At 36.2% G+C, this 24798-nt stretch overlaps 1 protein-coding gene across 3 annotated transcripts in view; it reads left to right on the forward strand.

Annotated features, from left to right (window-relative positions):
- The window catches only part of HMCN1 (hemicentin 1), a 475982-nt gene that overhangs the window by 354235 nt on the left and 96949 nt on the right, over positions 1-24798 (forward strand). For all 3 annotated transcript variants that reach the window (XM_059145201.1, XM_059145202.1, XM_059145204.1), the window contains exons 50-62: positions 1426-1599; positions 2924-3037; positions 3885-4030; positions 7861-8011; positions 9815-10009; positions 11731-11844; positions 16213-16400; positions 18301-18397; positions 22349-22510; positions 23670-23783; positions 23898-24100; positions 24397-24478; positions 24586-24717. In XM_059145201.1, coding sequence (XP_059001184.1) covers positions 1426-1599; positions 2924-3037; positions 3885-4030; positions 7861-8011; positions 9815-10009; positions 11731-11844; positions 16213-16400; positions 18301-18397; positions 22349-22510; positions 23670-23783; positions 23898-24100; positions 24397-24478; positions 24586-24717 — 1872 coding nt within the window. The remainder of the gene's footprint in view (positions 1-1425; positions 1600-2923; positions 3038-3884; positions 4031-7860; positions 8012-9814; positions 10010-11730; positions 11845-16212; positions 16401-18300; positions 18398-22348; positions 22511-23669; positions 23784-23897; positions 24101-24396; positions 24479-24585; positions 24718-24798) is intronic.

Below are 24798 nucleotides of genomic sequence, written 5' to 3' on the forward strand. Positions count from 1 at the left end.
GTTGTAACCATTCCTTGTCTATCCTTCTTGTCACACTAAATTGGATTTTCCCCATGCCATGCTTCAATGCTTGTGTCAAAGATTATCCTGTTGCTTGATCCAACAAATATTTCTCCATCCTTTTTTAATGTTTTAGACATTATTTCTTTTCCTTCACAGTGTTCTCTCGTTATCCTTGCACACTTTGGGTGGCTTCTTTTCTCTCTCTTTTATGGACTTCTCTGTAATCCATCTCTCAAACATTAGGTACCTTAGCATTTTGTCATTACTTCACTGCTCATTTTACTCTAGATATTGTCTTCAAATAATAAGCTTAATTCTCCGAGGTTTAACTATTATCTTCTATAGACAGTTTCTTTTAAAATTCATACCTCAACCCAGATCTTTCTCCCAAGTTTGGATTTCTATATGCAATTGCTTGTTGGACATTGCTAGCTGGAATTCTCATGAGCACTTTAAATTCAAAATACTCAGACTGAACAAAACTTCTTCCCTCCAAAATGAGCAGATCTTTCCATATTTTCTATTTTTATTGCTTCACTGCAGTTTACCTACATTCCCAAGCAAGAAAACTAGAAGTCATCTTTGACTTTGGTTTTCCTTTGCCTCCAAATTCTATCATCTGGTGCCACTAATTGACATCCTAAATTTTTCTGTAGTCACTCCTGCCTCTTTATGCCTTCCTTTAATTTGATCCCTCATTATCTTATGTGGAACAAATGAACTTGTCTCCATTACCCTCGCTTCCAACACTGACCCCCTTGAATCTATCCTTAATATATTCCCTGCTTGCCCCTCATTGTTTATACTATTCTGCCCCCAATATGATCTTTCTTCCTACAAGTTTTCCCTTCTTTCACTTAACCACTACTAATCCTTTAAGGCTCACTTTGCAATCTTTTCCTTTAGGAGGCCTTCCCTGATGAGAGTCCTCTCACCACACACCTCGGACGGAACTGAATGTTATGCCTCCATGTATCCTATACCAGAATTCTCATTTTTGCCCTACTATGCTGTATTATAATTCCTTTTTTCTGTGTTTTCTCCTCCATGACTCCATTTTGAAGTTCTTATTCCTTTCATGTAGAATAAGAACCAATTATTTCTGGAATTGTTAGGAAATAGAATTATACAAATAAGTATAGTGAAGGGGTGCCTGGGTGGCTCAGTGGGTTAAAGCCTCTGCCTTCAGCTCAGATCATGATCTCAGGGTCCTGGGATCGAGCCCCACATCTGGCTCTCTGCTCAGCTGGGGGCCTGCTTCCTCCTCTCTCTCTCTGCCTGCCTCTCTGCCTACTTGTTATCTCTGTCTATGACAAATGAATAAATAAAATCTAAAAAAAATAAGTATAGTGAAATTTAGAAATTCATAAATAAGGAAACTTCTAAACATATTTCTTTAATCACATTTTAAATCTATTTCAGTATCTCCTACAATTGCTGGCGTTGATAGTGACGGTGGCCCTGAAGATGTCACCGTAATCCTTAACAGCCCCACATCTTTGGTCTGTGAAGCTTATTCATATCCTCCAGCCACCATCACCTGGTTTAAGGATGGAACACCTTTAGAATCCAACCGAAATATTCGTATTCTTCCAGGTAACTAGCTTACTTTAGATGCACAAGATACATTTGTGCCATCTACTATTGTAAAAAAAGAATCACTACTAACTTTTTATAAAAGTACTTGTGTCTTAGTTATGTTATACTACTGGCATTTTAATTTTTTAATTATTCATATAGATCTTATAATCTAAAGTAAAATTACTTTTTGGAAGACCAATAATGTTTCTAAATAAAAGGCAAATAAATACCACAATTTGTTAATTGATTAAAATACAATGTGGAACACCAAAAAGAGTAGAAATTCATTTCTTGTTGAATTGAACCATAAGGAGAATTGGTATTTAAACTGAGATAGCTTATTTACTTCTCTTTACTACTTGGCAAAATGTATGAAAATAGAAAGAATTAAAAAGCATTATCACCAGCTTTAAGAAATTTACATTTTTAGATGGAAGGGAGATAACGTGTAAAATTTAATTAACAACATGAATTATGAATAATCATGGGACTTCATAAATGAGGTAGTGACAAATTTTATATAAAAAATTCAAAAGATGGAATGACCACTGTGGGCTGAAGTGACCAGGAAATGCTTTGTTGCAGTTGGAACTTGAACCAGCCCTTAAAGAAACGTATAGAATTTTGTTGGTTGAAAATGAGTGATTTGAGATCCCTCAGGATGACTATGGGAAAGGTACAAAGTGAGAAAGGCACATAGATGTACAAAGGCCTGTCTAGTTGCAAGTAATAATATGTAGACTCCCACCTCCCACCTTCCACTTGAGTGGGGACATTTTCGGTGTGTGTGTGTGTGTGTGTGTGTGTGTGTGTGTGTGTGTGGCAGGGTGGGAGGTAGGTTGGAGAAAAGGTCAGGAAGGAACATTGGAATCATATTTTGAATGCCTGGACTAAAGAGTTTTGACTTTATATTTTAGTCAGTTGGGAACCAATGAAGATTTTTAAGGAGAAATGTACTATAATACAAACTGAGTTTAGCAAGTTCAGTCTCTACTGATAGACTGATCTTGAGTCAGATGAGAAGAAGATGACTAAGGTGGAAGATATATTTATGAACAGAGTGAAGTAAAAACCTTAGCCAGAGTATGTGCAGAGGCATGGGAGGATCAAGATGAACATGAGAGTCATTATCATAGAGGGTCATCAAGGACTTACTGACTCCTTGTCCACCATGCAGTGCCCATCTATATTGTAGTTTGTCTTGTGTCAAATATCTAGTATAGAATTAGCACATAGAAAAAGAAATATGTTAATGGTGAGAACTAAAAACCCTGGTGTTTTGTACATACTCTGTTGCGACTATGACTTCAGAGATTCTTTGGTGTTCATGATTTTTCAGGAGGTAGGACTCTGCAGATCCTAAATGCACAGGAGGATAATGCTGGAAGATACTCTTGTATAGCCACTAATGAGGCGGGGGAAATGATAAAGCACTATGAAGTAAAGGTCTACAGTAAGTCCCACAAAGAACACTACATTTCATATTTTCTTCAAATTTTCTAACTTTTTCAATCTTGTTTTTTATTATGGGTTCATAACTACTTATACTCATCATTGAAGTTTATTGTTTATGTAGCTTGCTTCATTAAGATGGAAGTCATACTAAGCATTGTACCCATGTCCTCAACTTCTAAGATGTGAAGAGCCCATTCAGTCCGCTCCCTAACCTCTTACTGGAGAAGTTGTCAGTGGCCCTTTTCTTACATTTCTGTTTTTCCTTCTGGGAATACCCTGGGCTGAGTTATAATACTTCTGTGCACAAAATTGTTACTTAAGTGTATATGTTCTAATCAACAGCCTTAGATAAATTCATCAGTGACTTTGAGCTAATCCACTGTACATTGACCTATACATAAAAAGCAAAGTAAATATGACCATTAATAGGACCTACATTTCAGGATTTGGGATTTGGTTTTGTTTTTTAAAAAGAAAGAGCATCTTTCTGATTGCCTTTTGTTCTTTGAATCATTTCCTTTAATGACTGAGCAAATGTGTTTTATAGGTCATGCTTGGACTGTTTCTGGGAACCTGAAAAAATGGAAGTAGCTGTTCTGTGAAGGACAATAGCCTCACTGACATTGTTAAAATGATGAAGGGAGAAAGCTGTTTTCCTTCACATTCTGTATCTGAGCGTTACCATTTCACAAAATGCTAACTTGGGTCCATCATGAAAGGGGAGCATAGCCAATGCCTCAGTTATTTCCTTGTTTTCTTAAGTCATCCTTAGTGTGGTTTCTAAGATATAACATGTATTTAAAAGAACCAGTGTTTAACTCTACAAATATTTGTTTTTTATGCAGTTCCACCCATTATCAATAAAGGGGACCTACTGGGGCCGGGTCTTTCCCCTAAAGAAGTGAAGATCAAAGTCAACAATACCCTGACTTTGGAATGTGAAGCTTATGCAATTCCTTCTGCCTCTCTCAGCTGGTACAAGGATGGACAGGCCAGTCACACATTTTCTCTTTTGCTAATAGTTACTGAAAAACAAAAATGATCAATTAAATTTTTAAAAAGAGAAGAAAAAAATACAAACACAAGAAACTCAGGGAATCAATGTCACCTTATAACTAGCACAAAACCGTGCTCCTAGTGTAGAAAACTGCAAAGAAACTTGAACCATGTTCACAAACTTAGCATTATTCCATCACTGGAAAGTTTGAGGGATTATTTTTGTGGACATTAGCAATCATGTATGAAAATCCAACCACCTTCCCATTTGGGAAGAGTTTTTGCATTCTGTGGCTTTATAGAGTAAGCAAACTTTGTAGAGAAGAAACAGAGAACAGTGCTAAGCCAGATTAAAATGGTAGGTATAACATGGGTACTGAATTTATTCAGAATTTTCTCTAAACACCTTTAGTTCTTCTACAAAAGGTAACATGTTTTATATTCCAAGAGGAAGAAAAATAGCTAAATGTGGTGATTAAGTGCCCAATTCTATTAACTGGAGGCAATAAGAAAATTTAAATAAAAGGCACATCCTTCAATTACGTGATCTGAATTTCAGACCATACATCCTTATTTCTCACCTCAAATTACTTTCTTCCATTCATGTTTTAAAGATATGTGTAAAAACACACCAAAATAGATTCTTTTTTTATGGGGGAGGACTGCTGTTAACACTGTGCTTAATACAGATGTAGCATAACTAAGCTGCTATTTGTTCTGTTATACACATAGTCAACCAAACGGCTAGTTAAATTCCAGCTGTAGAAGTTCAGGTCAGAATTATGATTAAGACACAAAAAGATATAGCTTTATTTTTTCAGATCACAGAGATTTTCCAACACTGGCAGCTAGAAAAAAATAATCGTCTCTTATAAAGTAAGCAAGTTTCATCTGGAAGCCATTGCAGAAGGAAAAATATGGAACTCCCACCATGTTCTGTTTATAGCTTCTTTTCTGACTCTAAGTACACTTCACTGTACAGTATCAATTCTATATGATTTGCTTGGAAACAACTAATTCCATTCTCTTCTGAAATCTCTTTATTTTTAATTTTACCTAAATCCTATTTTATTCTTCTTAATTACTACACATAGACACACATACACATAAACACACATACATAAAAATTGGCTTAAGATAGAATTGTGTTAGGAATGAGACAGTTTTGTTTTTCTTAATATCATAATGAATGGTTAAATTAGTTTCAAATCCAGACTTTGAAATCAATCCAATTATGATGCTTTAGTTAAACTGTTAAATTTTTCAGGGTTTAGGATTGGTTCTCTAAAATGAGTATCCAAACAAAACCTAGTTTTTGTTTATTTTCCATATCCTTTCTTTTGTTATTTTATTCTTCAGATAAGCAGCACTACTTCAGTGAAACGGTGTTTTTTGAGAAGAACCCACCAAACATATTGGCCTTGTTACCCACAAAAAGTTTTAATGGAATCTTTGAGTTTTGTTTTTATGTCCTGAAGTTTTTCTTTTACCATAAAAAATTTAAATATATTATTTTTATCTTAAATGATACAATGTTAATAATGATTTATCAATTACCAAGTTGTTTACTAAGCACATACTATTTTCTGGACACTATTTTAGGTGCAGGGGTATACAGCTATGAAGGAAACAGACAAATATCTCTCCTCATGTAAAGTTTGGGGAGAAAAAAACTAAACCAATGCAACATATAATGTGCCAGATGGGGTAAATGTTACAGAGAAAATTCAGTTGGGAAAAGGAGTAACAAGCATGTGAGGATGATCTTTTATTTATGTGTGGAAGGTCTCACTGATAAGGGGATATTTGAGCAGAAACTCAAAGAAAACGAAGCAACCATCACAGAATACCTGAGGGGAACATATTCCAAAGTAGAGAGATAGCAGGGGCAAAGGCCCTGAGGCACTTTGGCTGGAGTTCAGTGATCCATGGGAACACAGAAGTTGTGAGTAAGATTAATGGGAAGGCAGATCACACTGCCTTGTAGACCAGTTGGCCTGTATTCTGATAGGAAGCTACTGGAAATTTTTTAACACGAGAGTGATAGGATCTGACTTAAGGTTTTAAAAAGGATTCCATTGGCTTCTGTATTGAGAGAAGATAGAGAGGATCCAGATATGAATTATTTCAGTGGTCCAGAAGAAAGATGGTAGTTGCTTGGACAAAGGTGTTAATAGGATGTGAGGGAAAACTGTGAGACAAAGATGAGTGCAAGATTTTGTATGAGAGCAACAGGAGAGTGAGTTTAGATAGATAAGAGTTCTGAGGGTTAAGTCCTCGGGGACTTCTACATTTAGAGGTTGTGAGGCAGAGAGTCAAATGTCCCAAAAGATAGGGGAAAAAGGTTTTTCGAAATGAAGACAAGTGAAACTGTGTTTAATGCCACTGATCAAGTAAATAAAAACTGAGAATTGACCAGTGAGTATAGAAACATGGATGTTGTTGGGGTCTTTGACAATGGAATTTGGTCAAGTAGAGATGGTAAAATTCTTATTAGAATAGATTCAAGGAAAGATCAAAAGAACCAGCCGGTGTAGCAACCATTTTAAAGCCATGGGCTATAAAGGATAGGAGAAAAATGTGGAGGTAGGCTCCATTGTAAACAGTTTTTATTTTTTATGGGAAAAATTACTGTATATTGTATGCAGATTGAAATCATCCAGCAGAACGAAATCAACTGCCAATAATACAGGTGTAAGAGGGCATAGTTGCTGGAAGGATAGCCTTGAATAGACCAGACTGGCATTAACCAGGGATAGAGTTTTGCCAGAAGAATAAAGTAAAGAGGGCAAAAGGAGTTGAGGGTTTATGCAAGGAGCAATTGTCTTTGGTCAGGAGGAGAGTGAGCGGCAGCGAACAGATTGCAAGGTCTGTGGATTATGTATCCTCCCATGACACCAGAAAACTACTGGATTTGGGTTGCTAGAGGAAGTGAGTTAGAGAGTGAGGAAGTGGTGGTCAGAGAATGAGAACTTGAAAGTGAGATTTTGGGATGTAGCTCTTGGTAATTATAAAGCCAAAGATGACTGGTTGAGTGGCTGACAGAGGATTGGGGACAAAAAAGAAGAGAGGAGGTCAAGATGCTGAGAACACACAGCATTGGGTAACTGTCTATGTGGGTGTTGAAATCACCAAGAATTATGAGAAAATGTCATTAGAAGGAATGACAGTAAGCCAGGAGCTAATATCTTCAAGGAATAAGAGGGAACTTAGTGTAAATGGGAGTGTTTATGAGAAATGTCCTATTAAGTGATGATATTAATAAAATATAATACAAATATCTGTATGTTAATGTACCATTAAATATAGTAATACTTTAAAGCAAACATTGTAATATAAATATCCCTAGGTTAAAATTTTCCACTTATGAAATAATGATGTTTCTGAATGACCAATGGTGATATATAGATCAAATCAGATGGTTAATACCCTCAATCTTTCATTTAAAAACTCTAGTATTTTCTACAGAATTATAATACACTACAGGATCAGCTGAAAATAATTTTTTCCAACATGGATAAATAGATATGATACCTAAGAATGTTTTTTAATCATAGAATATGCATTTATATATTTGGTATATAAATGTACCACCCAGAAATACCCAGCACAGATGTAAAGTATATGAGCAGTATTTTCAATAAATAAAAATGTGATTACTCAAAAAAATTTAATCAAACTAAATTAATTCAATTACTGTTGTCTTGAGTATTTCAAATATAATTTTATTTTTATTTATTAAAAATCCTAAAAAGTACAAACTGTATGATGTTTTAGATGATTTATTAGTGCACTTCAAGGTAACATTATTTCATTAAATCACAGCCCCTTAAATCAGACGATCATGTCAATATTGCTGCAAGTGGACACACACTTCAAATAAAGGAGGCTCAGATATCAGATACTGGACGGTATACTTGTGTAGCATCTAATATTGCAGGTGAAGATGAGTTGGATTTTGATGTGAATATACAAGGTAATAATATGCTTCTTGCATGTAATTCAGCTTATATGATCTTTCAAAACAATGAAGAAGAGATTTGACTTGGTTTATTTTAAATATATTTTTTTCTGCTACCAATAGTAAAAATTCATTATTGAAAACTTGGATTTAAGAAATTGACAAACCATAAGTGACTCTTAATCTCACAAAACAAACTGAGGGTTGCCGGGGGGAGGGGGTTTGGGAGAAGGGGTTGGGATTATGGACATTGGGGAGGGCATGTGATTTGGTGAGTGCTGTGAAGTGTGTAAACCTGGTGATTCACAGACCTGTACCCCTGGGGATAAAAATATATGTTTATAAAAAATAAAAAAATTAAAAAATAAAATAAAATAAAATAAATAAAAAAAAAAAAGAAATTGACGAAGAAGAAAATAATCCATCATTCAGGGTTACTTCATTTCCTTCTGATATATTTTTGTGAAGTATACTTCATTTGCAAGTTGAGATCACATGATACAGACTTTTCTGTTACATTAGCTTTCCCCTAACATTTTATCATGAAGGTATTTTTTATAGTGTTTACCTGGAAGGCAAGAAAGCATAGTAAAATATATGATTTGAAGAGGTCAGACTTGAAATTAAATGATGATGTAGCTCCTACAGAGTTTTTGAGTTGGGCAAGTTACCAAAGTATTCTAAGCCTTGGTTTCCTTGCTTTTAAAATTAATGCCTTGTAAAATGTGGTGAGTACTAAATAACAAGAAGTATGTAAAACTTGTAGCAAAATATTTACGAAGTAGTACCTGGTATCAATGCTGTTAATACTGTTACTTTTGTGCTTTTATATGTGCTTTTTAAAACATTTTTAATTAATTATTTTTATTAACATATAATGTATTGTTTGCCCCAGGGGTACAGGTCTGTGAATCATCAGGCTTACACATTTCACAGCACTCACCATAGCACATACCCTCCCCAATGTCCATAACCCAATCACCCTCTCCAAATCCCTCTCCCCCTAGCAACCCTCAGTTTGTTTTGTGAGATTAAGGGTCTCTTATGTAAAACATTCTTTTTAATAGCTGTGAGTACAGCTTGTAAGTACGGCTTTTTAATAGCTGTAAGTACAACTTTATCAGTTGAATATTAAAATATATATTTAACAACACTCCTATTGTGGAATGTCTAGGTTGTTTCCAAGTTTTCCCTACTCGTGTAATGTTTCACTGAACATCTTTATACATAAAACTTTTGCACATCTGTGGTTTTTCCTAAGTTGCTAATAATGGAAATTTTAGGTCAAGTGTTAGCTACTCTTTTAAAGATTTTGATATGCAGGATAATTGCCTTCTAGAGAGTTCATGCTTGTCCCTCAGAAATGTTTGAGAATGCCCTATTGTTTTTACAAATGGAGTTATTAATCTTGATAGCATAACTTCTTTAGCCTTCCTAGAGGCTCAAGACAGATGATTGGCTGATGCTCTCTGTTGAGCCTCTGTTCATCCCCTGATCCATGCATATTAGAGTAGGATCACCCCTGAGAACAGACCTCTTCGTCTTCTAAGTGCTAGGGACCAGGGAGTGCAACGCATGAAGATGGCATTTTGCCCTCCATATTTCTTGTTCTTCCACATAAAAACCAGTGCTGACTTCTGTCTACTACCTTTTTCGGCTCAGGGCTAGAGTTGGGAGGTGTATAAGTACTTGAAAATATTTTCACATTGTCTGATTTATTACATTTACTAATGATTCTTGTGAAAATACAGTCAAGATCTTTGTTTAATTAACCCTAGCATTCACATGTGTCTAAAATGTCATATCTTTCCTCCATAGTTCCTCCAAGTTTTCAGAAACTCTGGGAAATAGGAAACATGCTGGATACCGGCAGGAGTGGTGAAGCCAAGGATGTAATCATCAACAATCCAATTTCTCTTTACTGTGAAACAAATGCTGCTCCTCCTCCTACACTGACATGGTACAAAGATGGCCGTCCTCTGACCTCGAGTGATAGAGTGTTGATTCTACCAGGTAAAGATCACTATGAACAGGGTGAAAATCTGAGTCTCTGCCAAATGTTTCTCCTCATTTATTAGACCAGTTGAATTGATCAGCTTTCTGGCCATGTAATGTAACTGACACAGGCTGCCATATTGTCAGTGGTTTCTGTGTAGCTTCAAGCTAGAAGAGTCTAGGCTAATTTAACAATAGCTGGAATACCTTAGGTAATTTTCAGTTCCACTACAGGATCGTTCTGTCAACTTAAGAAGTCTTTTGGCTGGGCACCTAGGTGGATCTGTTGGTTGAGTGACTGCCTTCCGCTCAGGTCATAATCCTGGAATCCCAGGATCAAGTCCTGCATTGGGCTCCCTGCTCAGCCGGGAGTCTGTTTCTCCCTTTGACCCTTTCCTTCCCTTGTTCTCTCTCACTCACTCAAATGGATAGATAAAATTAAAAAAAAAAAAAAGAAGAAGAATCCTTTGGCTTCCATGAAGCTCAATTTCTTTAATAATGTGATGAGATCATCAATTTGGTTTCCACACATTATTGATAGATTCTAAAATATATTTGTAAAAAGTTACTATTAACTTTATTAAATACATTAATCATAAATCAATAGTTATGATTATTAGTTTCAAATACTTTAGTTGTCACATGGTTTATTGGTAGAAAAGGATGATTAAATTATTGTAGAATCATAATCTTTTCAAGGCTTCTATTTAATTTTAACAAATATCAAATAAGCTTGTCAAAATTTACCAAGTTGTATACCTAAAGTCAGCATATTTCATGATGTGCAGATTTGATATCAACTGAATACAAGATGTCTTGAAAAAAGTTTTTAAAATGTGACTAAATACACATGACAGCTAAATGTTGTGATATGTGATCCAAAATTGGATCTAGGCTTGGGGGAAAATATTTATAAAAGATTCTAATAATAATGAAATTTGAATATGGATTATGAATTCATTAGTAGTTTGTGTTGGTTTTAAATTTCCTGATTTTGATCACTATACTATAGTTATGTAAGGGATTATTCTTGTCCTTATGAAATACAGATTTATGAATATTTAGGGGTAAAGGGGCACCATGTTTCCAACTTACTCTTAAACAGTTGAGAAAAAATTTTTATATACAAATAAATATGTAAATATATATAAGATAAAACAAGGGATATATATATATATATAAGAGATAAAACCAGTGGAGTGAAATATAAATAATTGATAAACAGGTGAAAAATTTTTATACAGTTATTGAAACTTTTCTTTGAATTTGAAATTATATCAATATGAAAAATTTTTTAAATATTCAGAGTTATTCTTTTAAAATCATATGTATAATAATATACTTTATACCTTTTGCATCCCTGGCTACTGCTTTCTCAAACCTATACCTGCATCAAGCAATGTTAACTTCTTTTACATGTATTCAAAACTGTAAAATCAAGAAGTCACTGCATAGTAACATTCCCCCATGGAATATGATGAGAGGCATGGAGCAATATTACCCACTTGTGAAAAATCTACACAAGCTATTTATCTCTCAGGAGATCTGATTCATATATTGGACCACTTTTCAATAATGCAGTGTTTGTTATACAAGTGGTATATGGGATTAAAACTGAACTATTAGATGAAATAAGAACCCTGAAAGAAAATGTAAGGAAGTCATTAGACCTGAAAAATTCTTCTCTGTTTATGACCAGTAGGATTTAGAGAAGTAATTATATGGGGATATGTTTTCAGGAGGGCGAGTGTTGCAGATTCCCCGGGCCAAAGTAGAAGATGCGGGTCGGTATATGTGTGTGGCTGTGAACGAAGCAGGAGAAGATTCCCTTCAGTATGACGTTCGTGTACTCTGTGAGTTTTTCTTTTCTTTGTCATGCATTCTTTCACTCAAAGAATTTTTTTCAGGAACCCATGTTTGCAAGATATTGCATTAAGCTCTTTTAAGTTATAAAGATGATCAGAAAGTGATAGTTCTACTGAGGAATTAATCATCTTATGCAAATTGAGAACACGTTAGATAAGACTCTTGAAATATCAGATAACAAACTGGCTTAAACTAAAAAAAAAAAGCGAATCCATTGACTCATGAACCTAGAGTCCCAGGGTAAGCTGACTACAGTTATACCTGACTTCTGTGGCTCACAGAGGCCAAGCAGACTTAACCTTCCTCTTTCTCTTGGTTTCTTCTCTATTATAAGCATCACTCTCAGCTGGGGGATAACCTGGAATGATGAGTTGGTCCCCAGTGGCTCTTGTCTTACATCCTTCTAATTTCATATCCAAATGAAAGCTTTTCTTAGTATTTACAGCTGAAGTCCTAGATTGGATTTTCATGGCTTTAATTGGCCAAGCATGAACCACAGTTCTATCCCTGAACCAATTATAGAAGCTAAATGGCCTGTTTTAAGGCCTAGTTTCTGTGCCTACGCTTAGACTACGTTGTTCTCTGAATGTATGAACTGCGAGTGGAAGAACTATGGTACCTTTAAGGGGAAAGAGAGGTGATGTTGCTGGAAGCTGAAAGAAATAGCTGCCTCCATTAGAAGAGATTGATCTAGAGAAGTAGCACTGGGAATATATAGGAACCAATCAGCATGAAAGAGTTTCCAGAGGAAGTTATAAAGTAATACAGAAATCTTGGGCACTTATCTCAGAGCATGAGATGACGCTGAGGTTTTTATTCTGAGTGATTAAGAAAATGGTGGCAAGAATTAAAAAAAAAAAATAGAAGACCTAGGAAAACATTATTTGGGCAAAAGGAAGTCAATTTTATTCTAGACATGTTGAATTCAACATATTACAAGATACTTAGGGATAATATTGAAGGGGCCATTGAAAATCAGAAACTTAAACACAGGAAAGAGGCTGAATTAAGAATGTAGATTTGTGAGTTATCCACAAATATTCAAGGGCATGAGATTTCCAACAGCAAGAATTATAGATAAAATAGATTAACAAGTTCTTGGAGGGATCATTAACAAGTAGGAGAAAGGAAAAGGAAAACAGAGGAGAAACAATCTGAGAAGTTCATGAAAAGCAGTAAACTACGTACTATTCCATGTCAAAGAATCCAAAGCATGGAAAAAGCTATCAAGAGGCAGATCTAAGGGTGCCTGGGTGGCTCAGTGGGTTAAAGCCTCTGCCTTCAGCTCAGGTCATGATCCCAGAGTCCTGGGATCGAGCCCTGCATCAGGCTCTCCACTTCTCGGGAGCCTGCTTCCTCCTCTCTCTCTGCCTACTTGTGATCTCTGTCTGTCAAATAAATAAATAAAATCTTTAAAAAAAAAAAAAAAGAGGCAGATCTAGTATTGGATGCTAAAGCAAATTTAAGAAAATAAAAACTGAAAATGTCCATTTGGCTTAAAAACTGAGAAATCATTGATAAAATCCAAAAGATCAATTTAGATACTATGGTGTGCTTCAAAGCCACAGGACAAAAAGATAAATCTGGAGAAACTAATCAGAAAGAAAAGGAAACACATATAAAGTACTCTTAAGATATTTTGCAGAGGACAGAAGAGATGGAGTAGAGTTTTAGGATAGACAGCTTGTTTGAGGAAACATATTTAATAAAGATTTGAGCTTGCTTACAAATCAAAGAAAATGATCCAATAGAAAGGGACAAATTAAATTTTCAAAGTGCAGGGTGGGGGGAATGGGAGAGATTCAGGAATTCATGGATCCAGGTCTCAGAACAGGTGAAAAATGCAATCAAAGAACCAAGAGGGGTTAATTAGCTTTTCGTGGAAATGAATTGCCATTCATCAAAATGGTTAGGAGGGAAATGTGGAAATACATATCACATGTATCTAGTTCTTTTCATTTAGTATAAGAGCAAGACAAACAGTGGTGGGATGGTTGGTCTTGTGAAAAACAGAAAAGTTTAGTGATCACCATCATGGAGGATGTGACAGACAGTCAGCTGTTGAAGTTGGAGCCATTTGGCTGCTTTTCCTTCCTGAAGCCACCCTTTCTTCTACAGCATTCCTAGTAACCAGGAGGGGCAGAGAAAACAAAAATAGTGTGCTCCATCTGGGTGGGGCGGGGTTGTGCCACAAGGTAACCAAGTATATGGTGGAAGTGCTGGACGGTGAAAGACCATAGAATGTGCAGCAAGACAGAGAGTCACTGAAATGACCCCTGTGAGGTCTGGGCAGGGTAAGAGGAAAAGTGATAGAAGGAGGCCAATGGGCTGATTGTAAGTGGGGAAGGAGTAGGAGGGCTAGAGCTGTCAGTGCAAACAAAGAGCAGCTTATGAAGGAAACCTGCATGGAGTTCAAAAAAATCATATATTTGACAATTATCTGTTAATTACTAAACTATGGATGAGGAACCTGTGCTAGGTACTGAGGATACAGCAGTGACTACAGTAGACATGAGTTCTTCTTCAGAGAGCTTATAACTTGCAAAAGAAAGAGGTGTTCATATTGAATGGTCCAAGGTATGGCTGTGTAGGGCTGACTGACATGGAGTAGAGATGAAATTAATCACAGTGCTAACATCACCAAGAATAGTGAACTATCCTAGACAACCTGACTTAATTTGACTTAAGTTTGGAAAGAGTTTAGTTTAGGCCAGAGTAGAAGGATCTGATAAAGAAGCAAGATTATACGGTTTGAGAGGGACTGGGAATCAATGAAATTGAAATGGGACCTAGGGATTGGGTAGTTAAAGGTAGATGTTCCTCCTTTCAGGCCATTTTAATTAAGAGGAAGTTGGAAAGCATGTTAGAGATGAGTTTAGAGAGGTGGAACAAGAAAAATGAACTGGGCCCAAAAATCTGTCTACATTAGGTATGTTTCACAGTGTTTGGTGCTCAGCTCCTACATGCTACTCCACCATTTTCTACTGAGAATAATTCTGAGTGTGTAAGCCAGCTGCTGGGGCATGGCTGCTGGAGGGCAGGTCAGACCAAAGGCTTTGGTGGAGGCCTATACAGGTCAAACCTTGGACCTGTAGACCACCTCCTGTTCCCTCCTAATGGTTCAGTTCCAGGCAGAAGTTGAGCAAAACATTGAATCTTTATGTTCCAACATTTCATTTGATGAGATTTCATGGTATTGAAGTTAGTGATAGGCTCATTTAATCTGAAGTTCAAGTTTATTATTTACTAATCTGCAGTTCAAGTTATATTTTATGTTACCTAGAGTATAGTAAAAATCATATGACCCTGACTGTGAAAATTTGTATCTAAAATAACATTGAAATTCTATTATGTACGTTGTAGCCTTGATTATTTTCTTTACAAACTTCCAATTTAGTTTTCGAAAGACCCAAATACCACAGGACTGCATGTACATTAATATATAGTCTTTGCTGATTGCTAAAGATATGGTACATTTTAAGAGAGTGAAACAGAATAGCTAAGCTTTCCAAATAAAATAAAATGATTATTCACTTTGAAAATGAATTTCTACATTGATAACAGCAGCCAACACATATGTTTCTAGTTTGTGTAAAATTTCCATTTTTTAAAATTTTATGAGTAATGTGTGATTTTTCATAACTGACTAGTCTAACATAAGATAGATATGTACCGGGATTCTATGGTATCGTTTTAAATGAAAATGAATATATGTAGAAAAATCTAGAATGCGACTCCTCAAACATGAGGATACATAAGGATCTCCTGTTCAAACACAGATTTCTTGGGCCCTCTAGAGATGCCCATTGAGGAGATCTGAGTGGGCCCCAAATTTGCACCTCTATACAAGCTCCCAGGTGATGCTGATACACTGATACTGGGGCTAGGGAAACACATTTAAGTAGCCCAGATAATTCCCTTGCAAATGAGACCAAATCTGTACATTCCAAATATACTCTAAAGATGGGATTTATCTGGCTTGTCTAGATGACCAAATAGACTTAAATATTCATTCATGCAAGTGCTACTTACACATATGCTTGAAAACCCAGAAGACATAGTTCAAGGAACTGAGAGAGAAGCAAGGTCAGATAAATTGGAAAGGGTTAGTGATTGAGCTAAATGGGAATGAAAACTGTAGAAGGGGTTAGTCCAGGCTAGGTAAATCCAAATTCACACAATTTTTATTACCACCCCAATTTATTAGTGTAAAATGTGATTCAACGATCTTGGTTTCGTCTTCATCTTTGCTCCTCTATTATCATCCCATGCTTTTTAAAGCTGTTAGAAAAGTAGAATAATTGAGAAAAGACCTTATTTCCTGTCATTATCTCTTTGTTGCAATCATCTATTAGTGCCTCCAGTTATTAAGGGAGCAAATAGTGATCTCCCCGAAGAAGTCACCGTGCTGGTGAATAAGAGCACACTGATGGAGTGTTTATCCAGTGGCAACCCGGCCCCAAGGAGTTCCTGGCAAAAAGATGGGCAACCTTTGCAAGAAGATGGGCATCATAAGTTTCTATCTAATGGAAGAATTCTGCAGGTAAAAGTATAATATCATATTTTTATTTGGCTTTGTATTTCCTAAGTCGTTTTTTACTTTTAAAAGTAATTTTATTGGTTTATAAGTATTATATTTGTAAAAATAACTAACTGTAAGAATAGAAAATTCTTTATTTTATTCCCCCACCAGAGGTGACCACTTTTTTTTTTTAAGTTTTTATTTAAATTCCAGTTAGTTGACAGACAGTGTTATATTAGTTTTAGGTGTGCAATAGAGTGATTCAACACTTCCATACATCAGCCAATGCTCATCACAAGTGCACGCCTTAATCCCCATCATCAGTTTCACCCATCCCCCCACCACCCCTCCTTCTGGTAATCATCAGTTTATTCTCTATAGTTAAGAGTCTATTTCTTGGTTTGCCTCTGTCTTATTTCTCCTATGATGATTTTTATTGTTTCTTAAATTCCACATATGAGTGAAATCATAGGGCATTTGTCTTTCAGAGGTGACCACTGCTAACATTTCTGTGTGAATTCTTATAAAAATTGTACATTCAACACATGCACACTGAATTTGCCACAAGATGTCCTTTGTGATAAAAGCCACATTATAATTAGTATAATCCTTTCAATTGCATAGTTCTGATGATAAAATCCTAGGTGGCACTGGGTTCACTGCAGATTAAAACTTCCCCTATATTAATAAAGAATTGATAATAAATAATGGAAACCACATAAATATCCTGAATTGTTCACTAATGACCATGTCTCTATTTTTTTCTTAAATGTCTTAAGAGAAGACATTTATTTATAGAATAAATTTATAAGAAGACATTTATTTATAGAAATAAATAACCAACTCTTTTGTTAAGACACAATTTAATAGCTTATTTTTGACCAATAAGTGATATTCTGTGAACCCAAGAATCTAAGCATAACAGATGTGTCCAACACAGGACATGCCTTATGATATGTTCCTGTCTTTAAAAAACACAGACACAGACATACACACACACACACACATACACACACAAGAACCAGCTTTAGCGTCTATAAATAACCTTGAATTCTCAAAGTATCTTCTAAACATTGTGATTGTATCTATTTGATGTCATACAAATATTTTTATGTCACCTCTATCAAAATATTTAAATGTTTCTGTGTCTTAGGCCAAAAGATATATAGATGGATAGAAATTCCTGCCTAATAAAAGAAATACAAATGCTATTATTAGCTAATTATTGCTGCATAAAGTACTCCAAGACAATAACCTAAAACAATAAGCATTTATTTAGTTCATAAGTCTTCTAGCTGGCTGGGTAATTCTTCTGGTCTCAAGTGTGTCTGCATGCTGTGAATTGAGTGAGTGGTCCGCTGGTCTTGGCTGGGCTCTTGGCACGTATCCAGGCCTCTGTTGTAATAACTGAGCTGATTTTGACCCCTTGTGATTCTCTTACCTTCTAACAGGCTAGTCCTGGCTTTCTCACATGGTGGTAGCTGAGTTCCAAAAGAGTGAGGAAGGGCACTAGACCTCTTCAGACACACACTGTCTCTTTTCATGGCATTGTGCTGGTCAGAGCCAACCCAAGACCGACATGAATTCTGCATTTTGCTCCCCCTCTGAAATGCAAGGAGCTTCAAAGTCATGTTGCCAGGGGTGTGATAGGGATGAGGAAGAATAATTGGGGAAATTTTTGTAGTCAGCATTTAACAAATATGTTTAAAATTACCTTTTCTGATTGGAAATCTTTGTAAATATTTGACCTGACCAAAAAAAGCTAGCATCAGCACTATTATATTCAGAAATTTCTTTGTCTTGTGTTCAGCTGGTATCAACCAGAAAGAATATGTGTTGTTTAGTCTGAAATGTAATGCTCATTATGAAAAGTTGCTTTATTAAAAATTTCAGTTGGAATTTCTTTATTTTTTCCCCTTAGATTCTAAACACTCAAATAACAGATATCGGCAGGTATGTGTGTGTTGCTGAGAACACAGCTGGAAGTGCCAAAAAATATTTTAACCTCAATGTTCATGGTAAGAGCTCAGTTCCAATAACATTTCTTAGAGCATGCTTGAAAAAACAGGAAAACTGTGTTTTAGATTATGGAGACTTATTTTGTACTTTTAACTTGAACAATGTGTGCAGCCTGCATTTGTTCAATCTCCAGTCTTTCTTTGTATCATATAGTAGGATTGTGAAGTACAAATCTGCTAGGAAGCCTGTTTTTATATTATTTCAGTTCCTCAGGAGAGAGTAGTTACCGCTACATATCTGAAAATGAAAAAAAATCAAAATTTTAAATCCCCCAAATTATATGTTTATGTAAAGTTAGAAACAAATATAATTCTTTTACTCATAAAACTTACCCAGTAATCCTGATTGGAACCAGTTTCTGTCCTCAAAGGTAGAATTTGTGTCAAGTTACATCCTCTAGTACCATTAGGTATACTCCCTGGAGAAGAAAAAGTCATCTTTGGAGTTTAATAATTCCTAAAAACTACCACTACACCTAACTCATTCATCAAACTAAGTTCTTGATATATGGCAGACACTGCATGAATCCTAATTTTTTGCTAAAATGCTTTTGAGATACTATTTAGGTAAAAGTGGGGAGGAAAAAAGCCATTGGATATCTACCACAAATGACTAGTTTTAGTTTTGTGACACATGTCTGTTTTGAAAATATTAAATTAGAAATGGGGAACAATCATTATAAAAGATTCCCTTTTCATGTGGGATACACATCCAAAATTCTGGCTCATTTTGGAAATAGCTGAAATATGACATCTCATGAAAAATTTCTCCTTTCCAAAGACTTATTTAGCATCAAGAATATCCTTTTTTTGGTGTGATATCCAGGGAGTATTGGTGCCCAGCAATGTTCGGTCTTTGTGGAACAGACATTTGAAACATTTTTATCTTTGTATTCCCTGTGCTTAGCACAATGAGTAACGTGATAGTAAAAGAGATTTTGCCTTTTTCATGTTTTGGTTTTGTTTTTGATGTTGTTTTAAGACCTCAGTTGTAATATAATAGAGTGTTACATTAATTGCACTCCTTAGTTCATGTCTCACTATCATGATTGGCCTGAACAAGACCCATCTTTACTTTCATTTATTAAAATATTCATTCATGTAATCATTCATTTTTATGCCCATTTCTTGTTCCTGTTCCCCCTGTCCTTTCATAGGAAACCATTCAAATGGTATAATATCTTCAAGTCTTTTTAAATGAGTAAGTCTGACCAAACCAGAAGCAGTGTTTTATGAATTCTCAGGAAGAAATACACAAGTGTGATGATCATGAGAGCACACATTCTAATCTGCAAAGTGCAATAGAATAAATGTTGAAAATAAAAGTGTAGATTATTTTTTCTGATTCCCAAAGCAGATTTAATTTTTCCTCTATTATGTGATCAAAAGCCCCAATTTAGGAAGTCTGTAAGTTGCCTTGTATTAGTTTATGAAGATAGATATGTCTCTATCTTCACCCCATCCTGTAACTTTTTTATAGATGGTGTAGGGAAATGGTCATTTCTTACAGATCTTGGTCTCCCTGAACCCATCTTCAGTCACAGTAGTCGCTAAATAAATATTTAGAGTTTTTTCATATCAGTTCCCTCTTCCTAATGTACAGCAAAAACACCTGTACCTTTCCAGGTAGAAGGAGGAACCACTTGAGTTTACCCTTAAGGACTGGAGTTCAGGAGGGAGTTTCCTCATTCACAGGTTAATGATACCTGGAACTCCCAACTGAGGTCAGGGACCATACTTACATATTAGAAAATTCATTTTGGGGAGAAATAATTTCAGTTGTTTTCACTTGAAATCATTTCACTTGAAATCAAACTGTTCATTATCTCCCATTACAACAGTGCTTGCTTCTTTTGGACTCTGACCTTCAGTCTGCCGGCCGGTGGGTTTTCAGCTCTCTTGTCTTTACTCTCCTTCACGTCTAGCTTAATTTATCACAGAACAACATTTCCATCACCTCTCTTAGTCTTCTTACTGCTCTTGCTCAGTAAAAGTTCTGCTCTGCCTCTAAAGACACGACATATTGTCCACTCGATCCCTACTAGGTATCAAGTTTTTTTACATATGCATTTTCACTGAATTACCTCAATAATCCCAGGTGTTGGTACCACTTGATACCTCTGTTACATATGGAAAGGCTGAGGACTAGTGAGATTAAGATGCATACTCAAAGTTCCAGATCTTGCAAATACAGTACCAGGATTATAATTTAGACAGGCGGATTCCAGAAGTTTTAACTTAGCTGTTTTGCTGTATTGCTTCTCACTAAATTCCATATCTGACCATACCTGCACCAAGGCGGCTAACCATGGCTGGGGGAACTCGTGTAGTCAGAAACATCAGTGTCATTATAAATTCATAGGTACCATCTTGAACTCCATACTCTCTGGGGTTCCTCCTCTTGTTCCTAGTGACTCACTGACACCTTCATCCCTCTCCTCAGATGTCAGAATGACTCTGGGGTTCATGGAGTCAGACTACCATAACAAAATGCCAGAGAGTGCACGACTTAAACAACAGAAAAGTATTATTTTACTGTCTGGAGGCTGGGAAGTCCAAAATCAAGGTTCCTGCAGGGTTTGGTTTCTGGTGAAAGCTCTTGCTGGCTTGTACTTGGCCATTTTGTCCTCATAAGGCCTTTTTACTGAGCATGCATGGCCAGAAAAGCAGGGAAACTCTCTGGTTTCTTTTCTTATAAGGACAATGATCTGATAAGATCTCATTTCTCATCTCTTACAATCTCATTTAGTCTTAATTACTTCCTTAAGGTTGCCCTCTCTAAATATGGCCACAGTGGGGGGCCAGGCTTCAGTATAGGAGTGGGAGGGTGGGGGACAAGGAGGGATATTCAGTCCATAATAGCCCTCTCTCACTTCCAGTAAATGCCCTCACCTCCTGCTTTACAGGGAAAAGGGAAGGTGTATCCTGGAAACCACCTCAAATTCCTACCATCAAATCAAGCGTACTAGTAGCATCTGTTACAGCCATTTCTTCCTTCCCATTGTTACAAAAGAAGGTGGAAACATTCCTCTACCTTCCAAAGGCCAATAATTTCACTCTAGATCCCTGTTCACCTCCTCCTCAAAATTCTCATACCATCTCCTCTCTTTTTTTTTGAATATGAAATTCTCACTCTTTCTTGGATCCTTTGCAATAGCACTTAAATTTGTCTCTTCCCTTTTTAAACCACAACCAAAAAAGGTCTTCCTAAGACTTAAACTTTCCCTTCAGCTACCTCCCTCACTTTATACCCAATTTCAAAGCAAATTTCTCTACTAACTGTATATATCTAATGTCTGATTTCCTCACTCCCACTCACTCCTTCCACCACTGTGTTCCAAATTTCACTTCCCCATCACCAGTGAATCTGTTCACTGAATTCACCAAATAGCATCCTTTTAAAGTCCAAGAGGCACTTTCTAGGCTTTATCTTTCTTTCTTCTGTGCATTTGACATCTTTACCATGATCGTTTTCAGAAATTCTCTTCCTTTGGCTTTTGTGACTCTACGCCCTTTATTTCTATCTTGCCTTCCCAGCCCCTCATTCCTGATTGACTTTGTTGGGTCTTCCTTCTCTTACTTGATTATTACATTTCAGTTTTTCAAGTTCTAGACTTTGTTCTGTTCCCGCTCACGTCTTAGGTGATCATATGCTGTTAAGTTTTTCTTTATACATTGACAAAACCATTTTAAGAACTGTCAACTACATTTTACAAATAAAATACACAATAATTCTGTCTTTGAAAATTTTAGTATTCTCTTTCAAGTGGGAAAAAAAACCTGATGGAAATGAGTTTGATAAAGGCATTAGTGAGTTCTAAGACCACTAAATAATTAACTATCATTAACTCAGTGCTTTAGCAGGCTATAGTGGTTGGATTTATATTAATGAATTGAAATATGTATTACTGATAATATCAGATTTCATTTTTAATATATTTACTATTATAGTTCCTCCAAGTGTCATTGGTCCCAACCCTGAAAATCTCACTGTTGTGGTGAACAATTTTATCTCTTTGACCTGTGAGGTCTCTGGTTTTCCACCTCCGGATCTCAGCTGGCTCATGAATGAACAGCCTATCAAGCTAAATACAAATGCTCTTATTGTGCCTGGTAAGGAACTTATTACTCTTAAATGATGGACAAAACGTTCTCACTTTTCTCAGTACAAATAGCATCAACTTAACTCTCTTTCCAAACTTTTGTCTTACTCCTCTTATGTGTTCACATTGGGAAGTGCTTCTCTTTATCCATTTGGGGCCATTAGGATAAGATTGTATAGCTTTATTTCAGTGGGAATGTTCAGTAGCAAGGTCTGCTTTCAAGAATTATGACATTTAGGAACAAACTGCTTAGTAATTCCTTGAGGAATTACCTTAGTAATACCTTGAGGAATTGATAAACTAGCAAGCAGTGCTTTCATTAGATAAAATCACTGGTTGTTTCAAATTAATCCTAAAGCTCCTTGAGGATAGATAAATAGACCAATAGACCATCACTTCTACACTGTGGGAGATTTAAACCCAGAAAATACGGGGCGCCTAGGTGGCTCAGTGGATTAAGCCGCTGCCTTCGGCTCAGGTCATGATCTCAGGGTCCTGGGATCGAGTCCTGCATCGGGCTCTCTGCTCAGCAGGGAGCCTGCTTCCTCCTCTCTCTCTCTCTCTGCCTCTCTGCCTACTTGTGATCTCTCTCTGTCAAATAAATAAATAAAATCTTAAAAAAAAAAAAAACCCAGAAAATACTTGTTAACGTATTTTGATTATAGTACAATTACTGTTTGTTCACTAGAACCTGTATCAGATAGTTCTACTCTCTATGTTTGGTTACTGGAGAGAAAAAAATTTATGAGTTTCTTCCTTTATAAGGAAGTAGAATAAATACTGAGATCAATGGAAAAGGGAGGATCAAAGACAATTTAATTCAATTCTTTCATTTTGAATAGGAAATTTTACTGTAAGAGAAAGGGTACATTTTGCTCTTTATCTTATTGATAAAAAAGTTATTAAAATAAGGACACCTGGGCGGCTCAGTTGATTGAGCGTCTGCCTTTGGCTCAGGTCATTCCTGGGATCAAATCCCACATCAGGCTCCCTGCTCGACAGGGAGCCTTCTTCTCCCTCTGCCTGCTCTGCCTGTTCTGCCTGCAGCTCTCTGAGCTTCTGCTCTCTCTCTCTCTGACAAATAAATAAAACTCTTTAAAAAAAAATTTTTTTAAGTTATTAAAACAACCTCCATGCCACTCTTCAATTTGCATTGTATTTGCCCACAGGTGGTCGAACTCTACAGATTATTCGGGCCAAAGTATCTGATGGTGGCGAATACACTTGTATAGCGATCAACCAAGCTGGTGAAAGCAAGAAAAAAGTTTTCCTGACTGTTTATGGTTTGTCTTTACTCTCCTCATAAAACTCTTTCCTTTTTAAACTGGTATTAGATACTTTCTATCAGAGCATCTTAATGAAAAAGACATCCTTTTGTTCTTGTTTCCCTCCCTCAGTGCCCCCAAGCATTAAAGATCATGGCAGTGAATCTCTTTCTGTAGTTACTGTAAGAGAGGGGACCTCAGTGTCCCTGGAGTGTGAGTCAAATGCTGTTCCCCCTCCAGTCATCACCTGGTATAAGAATGGGCAGATGATAACAGAGTCTACTCACTGGGAGATTTTAGCAGATGGACAGATGCTGCACATCCAGAAAGCTGAGGTGCATCTTTTATTCTTTTTTGTGTGTCATAACTTGGTGGGATTATGGAAGAAAGAATTTGTATTTGCATCTTCCCTTTAGTACTGTGAGAAATGAGTTTTATTCAAAAACAGCCTCATCAATGCTATTGACCTTGTTTTTGTTTTTTATATTAAAAAAAAAAAAGCAGGATTGTAGGCGACGATTAGATTGGGCATTGGAGCATAAAGATGACTGATGATTTAATCTACACTGGAACAGTGTGATTGGTCATCTGTAACTTAATGGACACATACAATAGTATCTTTTTCTTTTAGGTGTCTGACACAGGCCAGTATGTATGTAGAGCTATAAATGTAGCAGGACGGGATGATAAAAATTTCCACCTCAATGTATATGGTGAGCATCTGCCTCTAATACAACTCTTTTTCCCCCAGATATGCAAATGAGAAAGTGTCCTGAATTAGCTTCATGAGGACATGTGATTTTCTTCCGTCTTTTCACAGTGCCACCCACTATCGAAGGGCCTGAAAATGAAGGGGTTGTCGAGACGATTAGCAATCCTGTGACCTTGACCTGTGACGCCACGGGAATCCCACCTCCCATGATAGCATGGTTAAAGAACCACAAGCCCATAGGTAATATAGTTGTGTATCTTTCTCGTTTGTTTTCTTTTTTTTTTTTAATTTTTTTATTTTTTATAAACATCTATTTTTATC

The sequence above is a fragment of the Mustela lutreola genome, chromosome 14 (assembly GCF_030435805.1).
Source record: "Mustela lutreola isolate mMusLut2 chromosome 14, mMusLut2.pri, whole genome shotgun sequence".
In the NCBI taxonomy this organism is placed as follows: domain Eukaryota; kingdom Metazoa; phylum Chordata; class Mammalia; order Carnivora; family Mustelidae; genus Mustela; species Mustela lutreola.